The sequence below is a fragment of the Athene cunicularia genome (assembly GCF_003259725.1).
Source record: "Athene cunicularia isolate RWA chromosome 10 unlocalized genomic scaffold, athCun1 chr10_part1, whole genome shotgun sequence".
In the NCBI taxonomy this organism is placed as follows: Eukaryota; Metazoa; Chordata; class Aves; order Strigiformes; family Strigidae; genus Athene; species Athene cunicularia.
Genome location: NW_020799112.1, coordinates 6,805,306 through 6,824,312, shown reverse-complemented (window position 1 = coordinate 6,824,312; position 19,007 = coordinate 6,805,306). Strand labels below are relative to the sequence as shown.

The following is a 19,007-nucleotide window of genomic DNA, read 5'->3' as shown; positions in this document are numbered from 1 at the left end:
TATGAGCAGGTAATAGCTGGAATCAGAAAGACATACTCAAAAGTTAGAAAAGAAAGCAGCAGCATCTTTAGTTTGAATATATAGCATGTTTGCTTGACAAACCCCAGCAACTCACGGCTTCCTGTGATTAGAAAATGGAGGGATCAAACAAAACAACTCAACTACAGTAAATAGGCAGCTGCCTGGGTTTGCTTTTATACTTAAGGCCTTATTTTAAAGATTCAGGTGATATTGACCAAAAAAAAGAAAAAAATCATCAAAAGAGTAATAATATCTACTGCCCCCTAATTTTATTTTTGACTTCTAGGAATGCAACCGTGTTTTACAAAGACATTAATTACTGCTACTGCTATGTTGACACAAGCTGGGTTCATTTCTCAGAGTGATCCACTCAAGGATCTCTATCCAGACATTTCTCATTGTGATCTGGGATCTGTCCTCCAGCATCTATCCAGACATTTATGTAGGACTTGCATACAGTAACGTATCATGGAGAAGATGAAGCATAGTGGGATATTCCTATTATATTCTTACTGAAACTCATGTTATATGGCAGAAAGAAGGCAGTGCGTTTTCCTGTGGAAAAGACTTTGGCCTTCCACAATGTGTGGCAGTGCATCCAAGGATACAGCACACAAAGCTATTAACAGCTATAATGAATTCCCTTTCAGTTAGAATGATCATCTGCTGGACCACTGCAAGCTCCCTTCAACACCCTGAACTCCAGCACACTATTTGCACGCTATTACTGCCAACAGCACTTTGATGCAGACAAGCAAGATACCGACTGGTGTCACACAACTTCCCAGGGATAATGAATTATCTCATGCTTTAGACCAGTACAAGTCTGGCCATACCAGTTTCCAGAAAGTGTCTAGCAGCTCCTGGAATGGCAGAAGAGGTAAGGTAGCTGTTATCTAACAGTTTGAGAATGCATAATGTTGTTGGCAATTTTCATATATATAACACATGTATGTACTCATATATATGTATGTCTATGACATATGACTTAAATATGCTGCTATAAGTATTTCAGCAATTTTTCCATTAAAAAGCGTATAAAAGTAGATAGCAAATCCAAAATTAAATAACATCTTAAACCAACTTTTGATTCAACTGCTAATTAAACTATTATGCATCATTCATTTATGTGCATTATATGTAGAAAATAACAATTAACAGGACAGAAAAACATTACAGCAAAAGGAACCGAAAATACCACCATTTAGAACAATATATTTAGACAGAAAGCAAAGCCAAGAGCAGATGGTTAGCATAAAGAGCACAGACCTCTGCAGATGTCTTCTTAGCTAGAATTACAGCATGCCAGAATGTAGAATATTAATCTTGGCATTTTACTGCTATCGCAAATTTAACGATTTCATCAGCCACGTATAAAGATGGTCTCTATCACTTTGCTACGTTTTAAGATTAACTCTACTAAGTTTTCTCTGTTTGAATTATGCATGCACACATATACCAGCTTTTAATAGGTACTATTATGTGTGGATTAGAGACCACATAATCCCTCTTCAATAACTAAACTGCATGGAAGTTGCATCCTTTAACACACATTTCTGAGCTTATTGAAAAGTTCAAGCCTGAAAAATCAATTTGCATTTTTTTTCCTTTTCCTTATATCTTTGAACTTTTGGCAAAGAAAACAATTCACGGAATTAAATGGAACACAAACAATAACTCTAATGACTTTTTAAAATGTAAAGCATTATAGAATAAATTTAATTCTAAATAAAACTAGAATTAAATTCAACTTGACTCAACTTTAATGCATTACTTATCTGGCAGACAGAGTAAAGCTTACTTTAAACCTACCTAAAATAAAAAGGTTTTAAAGAGATTTATATAGAACTATTTACCTTGACAGCAAAGATCAAGCCAACAATAAGTGTTCCCTCCATAGACTATTCAGAGTGCTTGGAAGCACACTATTTAAAAATTAAATGTTTAGTTCAAAAGTAAGTTGTAGTGCATTAATATAACATGCACACAGTCATGTGCAGGGTTTCTGAATGATATAGTATTTTGTATCTATATTAGTGTGTTAATAACCACAGAAAGAGTATCTACATAAAAATTTGATTAAGTGCTATTAAGATGCTGTATTTTCTTACAAATTTTTACTGAGCCATCTTAAAATCAAGGGCCTTAATAAATCATGTAGGAAAACAGTCAAAGAGTAATATGACAAGGGAATTCACATTTTGCCCTTTCTGTAAAGCATGGACATTAAGTGCAATATTTCATTAGGTATTACACTGACTTTTTTTAACCTTCTCTTGGATACCGATTATACAAAGGGATTTTCTTTAAGTAGTAATGCATGTAAAAGCTTGCTTTGAAAAAAAAAAAAAAAAAAAAAAAAAAAAAAAAAAAATTTACCATTAAGCATTATGGAATACTATACGTCTATGTTTTAAAGCACATGCAGTTCCCAGTACATTTCTCACTTAGGCACAAGAAGTCTCGAAGTTCAGACCAAACCATATTATCTAAAAAACCCAGCACCCAAATAAATCAAAATACTATCCCCAAAGTGAACAAAAATGACATTTTCCTCCTTCTGTTTTCCCTTACTTCCAAACTTTTGGAAACATTCCAGTCTTAGAAGTTTCACAATCTGCATTCCATCTACAGGACTGATTTACACCCCAAGAGAGAGGAAGAGAGGGACTAGGACTGAAAGAGGAATCTAGTTTCCACTGCTACTATTCCACAAACATTAACAAAAATAGATCATTTCTAGATAGGCTCTAGCACTATTTTTGATAAATAAGATTAATAATATTCATATTCTGGCCACATCCTATTTGAGTATTTATGTTCTGCATCTATCGAGAGTGACCACTAAGATTTCTTACCTTATACAGAACTACTGTCTATAATGAGTTAATATTTTTTGCTAGTCTAATGCATTTTAAATATCTTTAATATAACTTGTACTTAAGATTTAGTTGTTCAATGATCACCTGGGATTGCAGGTAACATGTAAGAGATATTGTATATGATTAACTATAGCTTTGAACACCTAAAAAAAAAATATTGCAAGCACCTTAGAATATTCATGTAGTGAACTATATTACTAAAGTAAGAATGAAAACTATTTGGTCAGATATTATGTAATGGATATTACACATAAGATATTTTAGTATTTTATTGTATATATGTCCTATAACATATACAAACCATAAAGGGGAGAAAATGGTAGTTAAAAGAATAATACTTTTTTCTTGCCAGATATGTGAGCACCTTCAGTATCCTCAGAAAGAACTGTGTAATGACACATTCAGTGAATAGTCAGTCTGGTAAAGTAACTTGCCAAAAGGCATTAGGAGGATTTACTGGATTTTGCTATAACCGGCTACAATGAATTTTATGGGCTTTATTTAATGACATCAGAGAAGCCAAACCATGAAAACAAAGGCTATGGAAAAACCCTGTTCTGTATCATAACTCGGAAGTAGTTACACTACCATAGCAATTTATATTCCATATATATTGTAGTAATAATATTATTGTTGCCAGGCAATAACATTTAAATGGTAGCAGTTTACCTATATGACTCTTCTCATCTACTGGAGTCTAGCTAACACGTTAAACCACCTTCTGGAATTGTCTGTCTGAAAACAGAGGAAAGCTGGTGATAACAGAATCACTGAATGCAAGTTAATTCATACCTCATGTATACTGCAAGCGGCAAATATTCAGCTAATTAATTTTCTACTGTGATGAAAACTGCTCACCAGATATTCTCCCTTTAATAGAACTGTCCGTACTACAGAAATGATGTGTCCTCATCTTCTTCTAAGACATGGCAACTTCAAAAAGCAAAACCCCCAGTCAAAACAGAGCTGCTATATACATTAATACAAAGACTAAAAAGCTGTAAAATAGTTTACTGTTCTAATACATATATAAATATGAACCACAGAGGATGACTCTGTCAAAATAAGCAGATAACAAGTTTGAAGAAAATTCAACTGCCTTATTTCTCAACAACAAAATCTCCAAAATACTCTATGAAGTCACCTGCAATCAACCTTTACTCTCAAGCTGTTACAAAACTGATTAATAAAAGCAATCAGTGCAAACTGCAGGAAAATGTTCTAAAGTCCAACAGATTCAGTGCATAATTTAATCAAATGTGTTGGACTTACGAACATCAAAACCACAGGAACACTCCTGTCCTAACCGCAAATACAGAGTGCCATTCAATGAGCACTGTAGTAGGATGTTGATTCAGTACACTGCAGCAAACTGAACTGCCACATCCAATAAAGAGGTTTTTCATGGCTTTACAGGGGAGATTTTTGCAGTAAAGAACTGTCCCTTTACTAGTATCCTCTAAATAATTCTTCTCTACTATTGTTCTTCTATTTCACCTACCACTAAAAATGGAGAATATGAAAAGACAGGATAGTGAACAATCTAAAGTAACCCTAGCCACAGAATCAGAGCACCCGATAGGTCAGATGAGACCTCTGGAGATTGTCCCTTCCAACCTCCCTGCTCAGAGCGGGGTCAGCTACAGCAAGCTGCCCAGGACCATGTCCAGTTAGGCTCAGACTGCTTCTGGGGATGGAGATTCCACTGCCTGTCTGAGCAACCTTCTCCAGCGTTCAGCCGCCCTGACAATAACGTTTTACTTAAGTTTGAACAAGTTGCCTGTATTTCAGTTTATGCTCAATGATTCTTGTCCTTTTGCTAGACACCACTGAGATAAGTCTGGCTCCATCTTATTTAGACCCATCAGCTATTTATACACACATCAATACAAACTCCCTGAGGGGTCTCTTCTCCAGGGAAAGCAAATCAGCTCTCAGCCTCTCCTCATATGAGAGATGCTCCAGTCCCTTCATCACCTTTGTGCCTCTTTGCTGGACTCACTCCCATAAGTTCATGTCTGTTCTGCCCTGGGGAGCCCGCAGGATCACCTCCCGCAGCCTGCTGGCAACACTCTTCCTAACACAGCCCAGGATGCTCTTGGCTGCTTTTGCCGTACGGGCACACCGCTGGCACACAGCCAGGCTACTGTCCACCACAGCCCCCACGCCCTTTACTACAAAGCTGCTTTTCAGCTGCTGAGCACCCAGCTGGTGAGCTGCTGAGCACCATACTGGTGCAGGGGATCACTCATTGATAAGTGCAGGGCTTGACATTTCCCTTTCTTGAATTTCATGAGATTTCTCTCAGCCCATTTCTCCACCTGCCAAGGTCCCACAGAATGGCAGCACAACCATCTCACATATAAAGCTCTCCTTAAAATTTTCTGCATTGTTAATAATGCAGATCATCAATGAAGGCTATTGATCTAGTATCAGCCTCTGGGGTACAGACAATAGTGACTGGCCTCTAGCTAGTCTTTGTGTCATGGATCACAACCCTTCGAGCCTGGCAGTCCAGACAGTTTTAATTTCGCCTCACTGTCCACCTATCTAGTCCTAATTTAATTTGTCTATAAAGATGTAATAGGAGACAGGGTCAAATACCTTCCTAAATTCAAGATAAAAAACATCCACTGCACTCATCCACTGCACTTGTCATTTTGTTGTAAAATACTATTTCCCACATAAATTCATGGTGACTACTCCAGGTTGCCTTCTTGCTGTACTATGTTTGGAAATGGTTTTAGGGACTATGTGTTCCATCACTTTCCCAGGGTTTGATGTGAAGCTGTCTTGTTTCATAGCACCTGACATATACTCATTTATATGTCATCCGTGTTTTAGGCCAATTACAGTCTACACAACAATTTGCTCATGGAACAGACAGCATTCAGGCAAAACTTACATCCAAGTTTTCGCTTATCGATGGCTTTCTTGAAAGAATCTATTATTTCTTCCTGGAGAGTTTGGTATCAAAACCCCTTCTGATAACTTACTACAAAACATGTAATTGGAGTTAAAATTACAAACATGTTCTTCAAAAACACAAAAAGATCTTTTTAAATTAATACAATTAAAAATAATCAAAACCAAGTGTGCAAGTCTGAGTAGTGCTTTTAACAGTATGAATTTTGCATTTTGGCCCAAGAATATGACATTAAGAAAACCCTGAAAATATTCCTCGCAACAAGATACAGATGATACCACAGAGCTGTCTTTTCTAGTAAATAGCCTTAGTTTTGTGCTGAATCAAGAAAGTACCTGCCAATTTATTGTCAGATTCAGGAGATCTTCTCTTCCCCTTGTGGGTACTGAGTAGTGTTGAACAGTAGAGATGGGCCAGACCCCAGCACATTGCAGTGACTTGTGTCTCACTGGAGTTGTCATGGTGACAGCATACTTTTTCTAAATATTCTACTAGTCTTTCAGGATTCTGCACTCATTCAAAAGTAAAATTTCAAAACACTGGAGGTGTCCACCATCCTAGGCATTTTCCCATGCTATCCCACACACCCTGCCACTCATAACTCTCCAGCCTTGGGGTAGATCTCTGAGTGATTATCTTAAATAGTTGCTTGACCCCGAACAAAACCCAGACTGCATTCAAGGACATGCTGGTTCCCAGCAATAGGACCATCTTAGTTTCAACATTCCAAGGATATTCAGAATTTTCAAAATTCTTAAACACTATTGTAATTAGCCCAAAGAAGAGGGGCAAAGTGAATTGAGTCAGTTTGCAGAGATGAACCATCCAACTGGCCTTAAATATTGCTGAGCAAAAAAAAAGAGGCCAGTGCTCTATCTCTACACTGGCTCGGATGGTGGCAAATGCACTGTGGGGGTGGTTACAGCAATGGAAACAGAGCAGCTGGCAGCACAGTGGTAAACCCACCTGCAGTGCTGAATTATGGCAAGATATTTCTGCTTGGGTAGAGAAACTGGTTGTGAAAGTATGTCACATAGATGCTCAGGTACCCAACAGTCAGGCCACTGAACAACACCGAAATAGCCAAGCTGCTGAGATTAATGTGGCTCAAGTAGATCTGGGCTGGCAAAGTAAGGGTGAAAAATTTATGGCTCACTGGGCTTGCAGTTCCTCAGGCCATCAGTGAAGGGATGCAACATATAGATGGTTTCATGACTGAGGGGTGGAATCAATCATGGACACATTGCACAAGTTATCAATCAATGTGAAATGTGTTGCAATCAAGCAAGCCAAATGGTTAAAACCTCTTTGGTATGGAGGATGATGGTTAATATATAAATACGGGGAGGCCTGGCAGATTGATTATATCACACTTCCACAAACCTGGCATGGCAAACACTGCATGCTCACAATGGTGGAAGCAACCATTGGATGGCTGGAAACATATGCCATGCCCTGTGCCACCACCCAGTACATCATCCCAGGCCTTGAAAATCAAGTTGTATGGTGACATGGTACCCCAGAAAAGACTGAGTCAGATAACAGGACCCACTTCCAAAATAATGTCATAGACACTTGGACCAAACAACATGGGTATATCGCATCCCATCATGCACCAGCTTCTGGGAAAACTAAGCAGTACAATGGGTTGCTAAAAAATACATTAAGAGCAATGGGTGGTGGAACTTTCAAACACTGGGATACACACTTAGCAAAAGTCACCTGGTTAGTCAAGACTAGAGGATCTGCCAACTAGGCTGGCCCTGCCCAGTCAAACCTTGTAAGTACTGCAGATCATGATAAAGTCCCTGTAGCGTACATTAAAAATATGCTGGGGAAGGCTGCTCCAGGTAAAGGTAAACCCATCTGGGGGATTCCTTTTGCTCAAGGTGCCTGGATGCACTTGGTGGGTGATGCAGAAGGACAGAGAAGCCCGAAGTGTGTCACAAAGGGATTTGATGCTGCGTGAAAATAGCCAATGAATTGAAGTGTATGATGTTAATTGCTCAATAACGCTGTTACTGCATATTATCATCCTTATGGTTAATATACGTTATACTAATGGCATCATATTAAGAATCACTCAGGTTAACAAAAAAGGAACTTTGAAGTCAGGACTAATTTCAACAACTGTCCCCAGCAACTTCCTTGAGCTCAACATCTTCAAGCCTGTAACCATGGACCATGCCAGATACACCAGCTGAGCTCTAACTGTAGCATATGAAAGACTACAGGCCCTCCTCCTGTTGTGTCCAGTGACACCCCTCTCCACTGACTGAGTAAACTCTGCCTGATCCCTCCTGCCTCAAAAGACTGTCATGACATACGGAATCCAAAGTTATGGACTACACCCACTCACTACACATTTTGCAGGGATGGCCCACAGACTAAGGGAATGATATCTGTGTGTATGTAACAAAACAGGAAAAAGTGATGGTGATATTAATTTGAATGTATTGGAAAACATGGAACCTCAGTGTAATAAAAATGGTATGGAGTAACGGGTGGATACTGTCCTGGTTTCAGCTGGGACAGAGCTAACATTTTCTTCTTAGTAACAAGAATAGTGCTGTGTTTTGGATTCAGTAGGGGGTTTGGTATGAGAAGAATGTTGATAATAAACTGATGTTTTCAGTTGCTAAGAAATCAAGGACTTATCAACTTCCCCTGTCCTGCTAGTGCGCAGGTGCACAAGCAGCTGGGATGGAGCACAGCCAGAGCAACAGACCCACACTGGCCCGTGGAATATTCCAGATCACACAACATCATGCTCAGCACAGAGATTAAAGTCAGCTGGGAAGCTCGCTCGCTCTCCCAGGATTGTGGTTTCAGGATTCTCTCTTCTTGGGGATCACTAGCTGGGAATGGGCAGGTGGTGAGCATTACTCATTTGGTATTTTCTATTATAATAGTTATTTCAGTTATTAAAATTGTTTTTTTCATCAACCTGTGAGTCCCCTTCACCTCTCTAATTCTCTGCCCCCTTCCCCAGGGTGGGAGAGGGTGAGCCAGAAGCCGTGTGGTGTTTGGCTGTCAGCCAGGTTTAAACCAGGACAGTAAGAAACACAGCTTTGAATGTAAAATGAAAACAAAAGTACCATAAAAATATCTGTAAGCATAAGAAAGAGTACAGTAATATTAAGTAACATATAGTGTGTTTCACAGTCACTGGAAGTGAGCAACAGAAAATGATGTCCAGAGGAAATCTCATATTTGCACAGCGCATAAAGATACTCACACTACACTGGCAGCCAATAACACTTTACCAAATGTGAAATTTTTTCATAGCTGTAAGAAAAAAAGATGTAAGTGATGCACACCACTGTGCCATTACACCTTTTGATTAAGAACTATCCTGATAAAGGAAAATTGCTGCCCATCACTGCTTCCAAATTTTAAAATTGGAGTAGATTTATTGTAGATTTTTTGACTTTACTGTGAGAACTAGGTGCAAGATAATGCCACAAACAATCTAAGGAAGCAGATGTATCAACATTAAGGTAAAGCAAATCCTATTATCTACTGGTTTTCATTATGACTGATAAGTGGGATATTCTGTTTCTGCATTCTTGATTCTAATTGATCTCCAAGTTAAGAAAAAAAAAAAATAAATCACATATGTTAAAGACAGGACATTGTATCAACAGAACAGTGATCAGAATCCACTATTTTGAACTATATACCAACACTTAATTTTTAATTCTGCTGATCTGTTTAAGTTGCTCTGTTCTGGAACACTGGAATACATATTTTGAAGTTCTCAAACCCAATTCTGTGGTTGAAGTCTGTTCTTGAGAAATTCTTGAGAAATAACGTGGAAGAAATATCCTTTAAGATAGACTAGAAGGCTGCCCTAAAAGATGCCACAAATCTAAATAGAATTCCCCATACATTATTAAATTAGCCAACAACAACAACAACGCCACCCCAGAGTTCAAAATAAGACATGAGTACACTAATCTGGTACTTCACAAGCTCAGCATTTCTTCCCTTATGCCTTCAAAATTCACTAATAATACGTAGGGCAGATTGGTGTTTTAAATTTTGAATTCCTCAAAGACAGGGAAAAAAAATGTTAATATGAAAACTTGCAAATATTAAAATTGGAAAGAAACAGAAAGATTATTAATGGAAAATAAGTTTATAGTCTTTATTTGGTCCTTTCATGAAAAATACACTTTAACCTACAAAAAAATTTGCAGAAAATAATTAATTCTATTTTTTAATATTTGTGCCCTTCACACATACATTTATGATTAAAACTTTCTGAAAAACAAAAGCACTTATTATGCTTCAGGTTTTAACATTTAACTCCTGATACAGGATAATTTGTTATTTTCTCTTGATCAGAATAGGCCTATTATTATGAAGTTGATCTAGCAGTTGCCAGTTGGGCACTATGCCCAAAACTCCTAATAAATTTCTAATTAATGTCAAGGGCATTACAAGTACAGACACTTGAAGGAAAAAAAAAAATAATAAAAAAAAAATCAGATCTACTTCAAGATCATTTGTAAGAGTCATGCACAACCTATGTTTTATTTCCATTAGCAATTCCTCCACTTGTAGCTGTGCCAGTCAGCACATTTATAGCACGTCTAGTCTGCAAGTATTTTTACCAAAACCATAAAAAACCCACTCCAAAATTACAACAGCAATAAGAAAAGGATTATAACTACACAAACACTTAGCCATCTCCAAAAATTCTGCCACTCTAGACTCCAAGAACAATGTCATTATCTGGTCCTATTACGGCCTGTGCCACTGTACAACCTGCAAATTATTGGACAAATGTTATTCAAAGAAGCCACAAACTTTTCACATCACATATATCAGCATCTCATAGTGCCAGCTTCTATCTTCCTTTTTCTATTTTTTTTAAAAAAGCATTCCCATTCCTCTCTGTCAAGCAATTATATAATAAAGCACATACACAGAAAGCAATAAGATGTCAAAACTGTCAGAATAGGGACCCAGAAAATTCACACATTGGTCTGGTATAGCCACAATAACCATATGTTGTTTTAAACAGCTCAATTAAGGAACATTTTCTATCACACGTGTTTTAAATCTATTTTACAAATAAATACTGTATCTGGCCTGCCCTTAATACTCCATGCTGCTTCTGACATACCCATTAAACAAGAATCTTTCTCTTAGACATACAACAGCTAAAACTTTATGCACCACTTGAAACAGAAATGACTGTTTTGTCTCATATTGGGGAAACTGAATAGACACTAAGTGACTTAAGGCCATTCAGAAGCATGAATCAGTCAAGAACTTGGACCCATTCTGCTTTTTCCTGTACAAATTTCAGTCTTCTACAGATATGTAATGGGATATTCTTTTGTAAGATCACCAACAGTAGAAACAACACAGAAATCAATGGGTTCTTAAATTCTTCTGTGACTTCTAAGACTGTGTTACTTTAACTACACCACAACTACTTATGCTAGATAACTATTCTGTAGGTGTGAGTGGTACTATACTCGGTTGACGCAGCATTTTAATTAGTGCAACTTTCCAGAAGTACAATGCTGAAAGTACAAGAGACTTGATACCAAGATTCAAAATAAGATCACACCACCTTTTATTAATTTATTGATTTCTATGACCTCAAGAGTTGCGAAATTTGCTACTGGTTCCCTTTCAAAAAGCAGCAGTTTGGTAAAAGACACAGGAAATGCATGATGACTACACAAGAGATGTAAATAATGAAGTTGTTATATTGTACCTGATTTCCATGAAGATCTAAAACATCAAGATTTTTTAGGTTCTCCAGATTTGAGATCTTCTTTATTCTGCAAGATTTCAATTATGACACAAATTATTTTTCCTATTAGATAAAAAGTATCTTTCATTTTCCAGCTAATACAAAACTTAACCATTTGTTCCCACCTACCAAGAGTACAGAAGAATAACGAAGTTCTGAACCATGTAAAAAAAAAAAAAAATGAATGAGCATGCCTTAGACTATCACCTTCCTTTCAATAATGCAATAGCTGGAGTATGTATGTGGATCTTCTAAGAAGATGAAAAGGGAAGGAATACTTGTACCACTAGAAAACAAAGTCAACAACCAACCTATGCAGATACCTTAATGTTATTTTAATTATTTATGTCAAAGAGCTAATTCCAAGCCAGTTTAAAGAAAGACTGTAGTGACACAGGCTTTTGAGAGTTTGTTAGAAGAACACAGAATAAAAAAAAAAAAGAAAAAAAAGAAAATCCTGAAAGTCACTGGCCCTTTCTTGACAATATAGATCTCTAGATTTGGCAGTACTTCTCTCCCTGTACAACTTCACTGTCTTAAAACTTTTATATCCTGTCCTCAGATTCCAAACCTATGTTATTGTATACTCCACAGCATCATCTACTGGCTGATGATATTAAACATCACAGGGATTATGCGTTTGCTTCGAGAATAATCGAAGATCACACTGAATCCAAGCTGCTAGCAAATGTGTCTGACTTGTAATCATTTATGAGCATGTCTTGTCCTAACTACCTCCAAACCATACTTCTGCAAAAACAAACTATACAGCACTCAATGTAGTTACAATTTAGAAAATAATTCCTTAAAGCACCTTAAAATTATCATTCCTATGCCCTGATATTCCACAGATACTTCTATCAAATTATTAGTATTAAAGCTACAGGGATTTGAACTGTATTTTTAGCAAGTAATACAACTAGCAAGTTGATTCTATTCTGTCAGGAGATACAACAAATAAGCAACAAAATCCATGATTCATATCTGATTTTTTTCCCCCAGCTAAATCCATCAGGCAGAAATAGTTTTTATAGGTTATAAAGAATCAATAAATACTTTCTGTGATGCAAAAAGATATTCCACCTATCACACAAATCTAAGAACACGTATTTAGTCAACCAGAACAGATTATTAGATGGAAACAGGTAAGATACTTCAGAAATGTTGCTAACATTCAGAAAAGAAAGGAAGTTTCTGAAGAACATTATGAGCAAAAACTGTGTGTTTCCTCAGCGGGATCCCTAACACTTAGCTAATGTTAGGGACCAGCTCACTGGTTTCATAGCCAACAGCACAATCTGAAAACTGTCAGTAACAAACAGTGACAGATCACCACTGTTACACCATGAAAAAAGTAGGGTGCTTTAAGTTAGTTTTATTATTTTTACCTGTTCTTTCCCAACAGAAGAACTCTTAGGGATCTCAGTGTTGAAACCCCACTTATTTCCTCTATCTGATTATCATATAAATCTAGGAAAACCAGATGTTGCAGATTAGAAATATTTTGGATCCGGGTTATAAAGTTATGTTGGAAATTCAAAAGGCGAAGATGATCTTCCCCATCAATAACTGGGCACACTGTCAGTTTTTGCCTGGAAGAAAAAAGAAACAAAACAAAACCCACATGTAAGTAACAAAATGGTAATCTACCTTCTACTCACCCACTCTGACTGAACTGAGGAAAGTATATTATCCTGATCAAGGTAATCAAGTTTGCTAATTAAACTCTGTAAATGAGCACTAACTCCTTACTATTAAAAATAAATAGCATGAAAATATAGCTGAGGTGCTTCTAAAATTCTCTGAAAGCTTGTCCTGTTAATCAGAGATTTGCTCGTTACATGGAAACCACATGGAAGTTTCATGTGACCACATTAAAATTTCAACAGATGCAGCCTACCAATTTTTTCATCAGATACCACATAAGCAGCCTGGTTAGGTCAGAATTCAAAGTGTTCTATGCCTATGCAATTTTTCTTTAGTTTATTTGATATGTAAATACATGAGATAGTAAGTGTTAATGTGAAAAGTAAAAGATATAGGAAATTATGCTGAAAATGGTTATTCTCATTATTCCAGGATTCCTACTGACCTGACTAAACTTTTTTGGACTACATTTGGATTTACCCTCGCCAAAAAAAACCCCACAAAAGTTACAATTAAATATCTTTCAGATAAAATATTTTTGTGTCCTGGTTAAGAAAAAACCTAAAAGGCTGTTCTGCAGTTAATGCATCAGGTTATAACTAATGGAGACACAGCCCCTCCCTAAAGATTACATGCATAACCTTGTATTTGACTCTTAAGCAAGCTCCTTAGTTTACAGTGAAAAGCCCTAACAGCCTTAGATGACTGCTGTACAGATATATTAATCACAAGGACACTCATTCAAAATTTCTCTATGGGACACAGTTCTTCTCTCAAACACACACACACACACACACAAATCCCAACAAAACCAAACCCATCACTCATCCCACTGAGCACAGGCATTACTGGGATACTCATCACTTTAGATCATCAGACACAAGAGTTGCAAGCTATGGCGCATGTGCTACATATCCTTCTCACCTTTCCAGGGTAAGTCTATCAGAGCTCAGTATTTTTTCTTCGGCAGTACGTTGCAATACAGGAAATGATATTGATGAACTGCTCCCAAAATTTGTGTTATCTATCAGAAAAATAATACAAAAATTATATGATTTATCATTTCATTAACTACCGATAATAAAAGCAGAATTTTCTTTCTTATTAAAAGTTACACAGTACATGAAAGCGCTTTTTGCCTCCGCTCAGTATACATTGAGCTACCAGTTTTCTTTCCTACCATTTTTTGTTTACAGCTACATCCCTCTACAACCCCCTTCCAGAGTAAATCCTTTTGTTTAATTTCTGAGAGATTTTTATCAACAATTTGTTGTAAGCAGATATTTTGTAGATGCTTTTGTTTTGATTAGAATTACCCAGTGATGCTGTAAGGTATTAGTACAATTGTTTCACAATTTCAGTATCTGAACTTAAAGACATTATCTAACTTTAGATGAACTTATAGACACAGATCAAGTAGATGCTGAAAGAACTAAAAACTAAAGCACTAATACACTGAAACAGTCCCACCGAGCCTCAAAAAAACAAAGTCTTTTAAAGGTAAGTGCATGCAGTATCTAGTAATCATTAGTACTGTATTTTATTCTGTTATCAAGGAAGAAACAGACAGCCCTTTAAAACATATTTACAAAAAGCTATCCATCTTTATCCATTTTGTTAATATAAAGGGAAAGTGGGAAGATGACTAAAAATATCTGCAAAATAAATCAACAAATGTGTTCTGGGAGCTTTGGCTTATTTGGAAATGATCCACTGAAAAATATTGGTCAAAAATAATCATTGTGCATGCATACAACCACGAGAGTATAGGCTCAATTTCTATGTGTTTGCCCCCTTTTTTTTTTTCCCTCTTTTCAAAATAAATCAAGTATGTTAATCAGAAAACCATTAATTCTTCAATAAAGATAACTGTTTTCTACTATAGAGAGTTCATTGTTGTCTAAAATATATAGGTATCTCTTCTAGTGGCATAAGTAAAACAATTTGTTGTTCAATTTAGAACCTTTTCAATGCTACTCTATCATTTTATTACTAGGTACTCTAACAAACCAGTACAACAACCAACATTCTCAATGTATCCTTCAAAGTGAAAAAAAAACTGTGAAAGAAAAAAAAAAATCATTGAGACCAAAACCTATCAATTAACATTGTGGCAGAAGTCTTAGATTAGTTGTGTCTCAGATTTTTAAACCAATAAACGTAAGACCAGAGACTTAAAAATCAATCTGAAACATGATGTGATGGCAGTACAGTGACTTTTTTCTTCTAATGTCATCCTCCTAAAAACATGAGTGAAAGATCCCTATTACCCTCTATTGTTGAAGAAGGGTCGATAAAAAGCCTGTATTTAAATGCTTGTATTATATTTGAGAAAATATTTCTATTATTTCTATTCATATTTCCTGACAATGATCTATTAACCTCTCAATACACAAAGGGAACAGTAGGCAACCCTTGCTATTCAGTCATACATTCTGACAGCCAGAAGAAGGACATCTTACAGGCCACAACTTTTCACTAAGACATCCAGTAAAAAAAAAAACCAACAGAGACAAACAAGAGTATTTTTCACTGTTACCTGAAGCATGTGAACTAATACCGTGGCTGCTTTGTCGGGATCTGGATTTTGTGGGTGTGTGAATAGAAGTCTCGCCAAATCCTGATAAAGAACCTGTATTCTGCTTCAACTCCAAACCAGAAAGTTCTGTCAGACTAGACGGTACTGGAAGATATATCTGCTTATTACGCACCAAAGGACTTAATACTTTTTGGTCTCCTGTGCAGGGAACAAAACCAAACTGCAGACTTAAATTTACTCCATAATAAGTTGCATAATATCCCTAAAAAATAAACCTCTTCTGAACAACTGTTGGTCATTATTTTTTACCAGAATGAGTAAAGAATTGCCATAATAATTAAATTGATCTGCTATCATAATCAATCACTGTTTTAATATGACAGGAAAGCAGCAGCAGTGTGACAAGAAGTGTTGTGTTTCAAGGCTCTTCCAGACTTCACCACAGATAGCAGTGGGATCACCAATTATCTTGCTTTTCAAAGCCAAGAGCACAGAAGCACAACAGGAAAACTCTCTCTCCATATCAGGGTTCTGAATCAGAAATTAATTTTGTCCAAATACATTAAAGTTCCAAACATCCAATAAAATGTTACAACAGACAGCTGAGTAGCTTGTGGATGAATATTTAGTAGGGCACTTGATAGACTGTGGCTTCACAGGCATAAGGATGTTCTTCCATGGACAGAATGAGGGGCAAAAAGCAATGAAAAAAGCCATCTGCACTAGGCAGTAAAAGGATGGTGGGTTCAGGACATGATTCAATGGTAATTATATTGAATTACTGTAGCCAGTTAGGAAAGGAGGTCACTCTTACATATACATTACTTCATATTTTATTTCTTTACTGTTCAGTTAATAGAAGGAGATACAAATGACAAACAAACCAAAGCTTATTGAATATCACCTTGCCGTCCTGAATAGTTTTTTTCCAGATCATGCTGCAGAAGTCTGTTGTGGAAAGATGACTGTTCTTTATTGATCCTGAATTCAAACTGTAACACAATATTTAAGACAAATGTTACAAGTTTTAAATGCAAGTAACATCTTTACACAGACAAACACAACGTTAGTTACAACTACAGTTCTCCAGAAACTCTGCAAATGCTTTTAAAAAAAAGTAATTCCTCCAATAAAGAGACTATTTCTATTAAGATACTATAATTGAAAAGTTTCAGTTAGAAATTGAAATGAAAATATTGAAGCTACCAGCACATTCATCTGCAGTTGACCAAATGAAAAAAAAAAAAAAATCCCACCCTATAAGGAGTACTGCAATTACAGGAGGAAGAGAGGTACAGATGGAAGCATAATAAATTATATATATATTTATATATATAGTTTATGGCAGGCTGTAGTACTTTCCCATGTTTTTACTTTATGTATCTTGAATAGAATGAAATAAATTATCAAGAGATTATCAGATATTATATTAAAAGTCCATATATTAAGTCAACAAACTACTACTGAAAGGCAATTCCTATCTGAAAGGATACAAATTGGGCTGTACCATACAACCACGTTAATTAATATAACTATAAAAGGTAATAATTACTGGTTTGCTTTTATCTGTTATTGATGAGGTCTGGATAACGAGCTGAAGACCACAATTATTAACCTGGAAGTTGGAAGAAAAAGAAATACAACATTACAGTTTTCAAAACCATGTATCAATACAAAAAGTTGAAGGTAACTTTTTTTAAAACAATAAAGGTATTTGCAACAGCAAAATCTGCCAAGAAAGGAACTATTTTGCAAAACAATCATGAAGAATACATCACAGCACTGAGCAACATTAAATTAGTTTTTAAAAAAACCCACTATTCTTAGCTTTTAAAATATGCTGAAAGCACGACTTTATCCTCATTATGAGGAAAATAATTGTTTACATTTAAATAAGAGATTTTATTTTTGTTTAAAGGCAAAATGTGCTGATTTTTTTAATTGTATTTATGTGACAAGACAAAGCACCTACCCGCTAGATAACCGGAACGTTTAACACAAGTATCTAAGCGAAGGGCTTGTATCTCCACCTGGCCGCAAACGGGAGGCACCCCGGTACGGCCGGGGAAGGTTCCTCGCGGCCCGGGGAGGACCGAGCTCCCCTCGAGCCGCGGCGGGGCCGCAGGACGGCCGCAGCGTTTATGTCACCAGGAAACGACTGGCCCCGCACCGAAGAGCCACGTCCCGGCTTCTCCGTGTAGAGCCTTGGGGCTGCGCGGCTGCGGCCTGACTACAGCCTTCAGCCTGAGAAATCCAAAAGGTTACGCTGGGGTAAGCCTGGTTCTAAGTGCCGAGGATAAAACTGGGAAATAAAACCGAGTGAACAAGGACATGGTTTGCTATATGTTGTTTTGGTATAGCACCACTCTGTAATTCTGCACAGTACTTAGAGACAAAACATTTCCCCACAAGAACTTATTGCAATAAAGGCCCCTTTCTGAAACCCTTATGATGCATTTTGAACTTAAGACTATTTCACTGTATCTCGGTGGACTGTTTCAGCTATTAAAGTGAAATTAACATTCATGTTTTCAGGATTAGAATCTGAAGTATTTCAATTTATCATGTAATTCATTCTTCAGTCAGGGAAGAGCTTTAAATACTATCTGAACCCAAACTGCTAAACGCAGGTTGGATCTTTGAGTCACTGCTTCCTTTGTGGCATCCTTGGTTTAGTCTGTATGATTAATCTGAACCATACTCCACGGTATTGCTTTGGTGTCTTCTTAAAAATTTGGATGGACAAAATGTAAGTCTGCACTTGGGCCAGTTGTTCCCATCACTGAAGGTCCTGAGTCAGACGTGCTGGCACAAACACATAGTGGGAGTACTGCTCTGCCTCAGTGGGTTTGGCTCAGGTTTTAATGTGCCTTAAGCTATGAAATATTTTGTTTATGAAATATGTTTACACACATCACTAACCAAATCTCTAGTTCTCTGCTAATGGAACAGCATTTTGTAGTAAGTGCTAGGTAGGGCATCACTTAGCTATTGATTTCCATGGGAGCAGACAGGCAAGTCCAAAATACACATTCTAGGAGAGAGTACATCCAGGGACTGCGGGTCTGATTTTGTATTTGTGTTCATAGGACTTGCTTGCCTCCCTGGGGAGGAACAAGGTCAGGACCAGTATAAGCAAAGAACTATAGTGTGCCACAGCTAACCTAAATGATGTTTGAAAGAGATATTTCACTATGTCTCATGACCCCTGTCAAG

The 19,007-nt window shown here is 36.9% G+C and overlaps 1 protein-coding gene across 1 annotated transcript in view; it reads right to left on the bottom strand.

Moving 5' to 3' along the window:
• Positions 1-417: 417 nt before the first annotated feature.
• LOC113483948 (leucine-rich repeat-containing protein 49-like) overlaps positions 418-19,007 on the bottom strand; it is a 19,426-nt gene continuing 836 nt past the window's right edge. The window contains exons 2-8 of the mRNA XM_026856022.1: positions 17,344-17,406; positions 16,696-16,783; positions 15,792-15,989; positions 14,177-14,276; positions 12,994-13,197; positions 11,567-11,633; positions 418-884 (exon numbers count right to left, since the gene is read on the bottom strand). Coding sequence (XP_026711823.1) covers positions 825-884; positions 11,567-11,633; positions 12,994-13,197; positions 14,177-14,276; positions 15,792-15,989; positions 16,696-16,783; positions 17,344-17,406 — 780 coding nt within the window. The 3' untranslated portion in view covers positions 418-824. The remainder of the gene's footprint in view (positions 885-11,566; positions 11,634-12,993; positions 13,198-14,176; positions 14,277-15,791; positions 15,990-16,695; positions 16,784-17,343; positions 17,407-19,007) is intronic.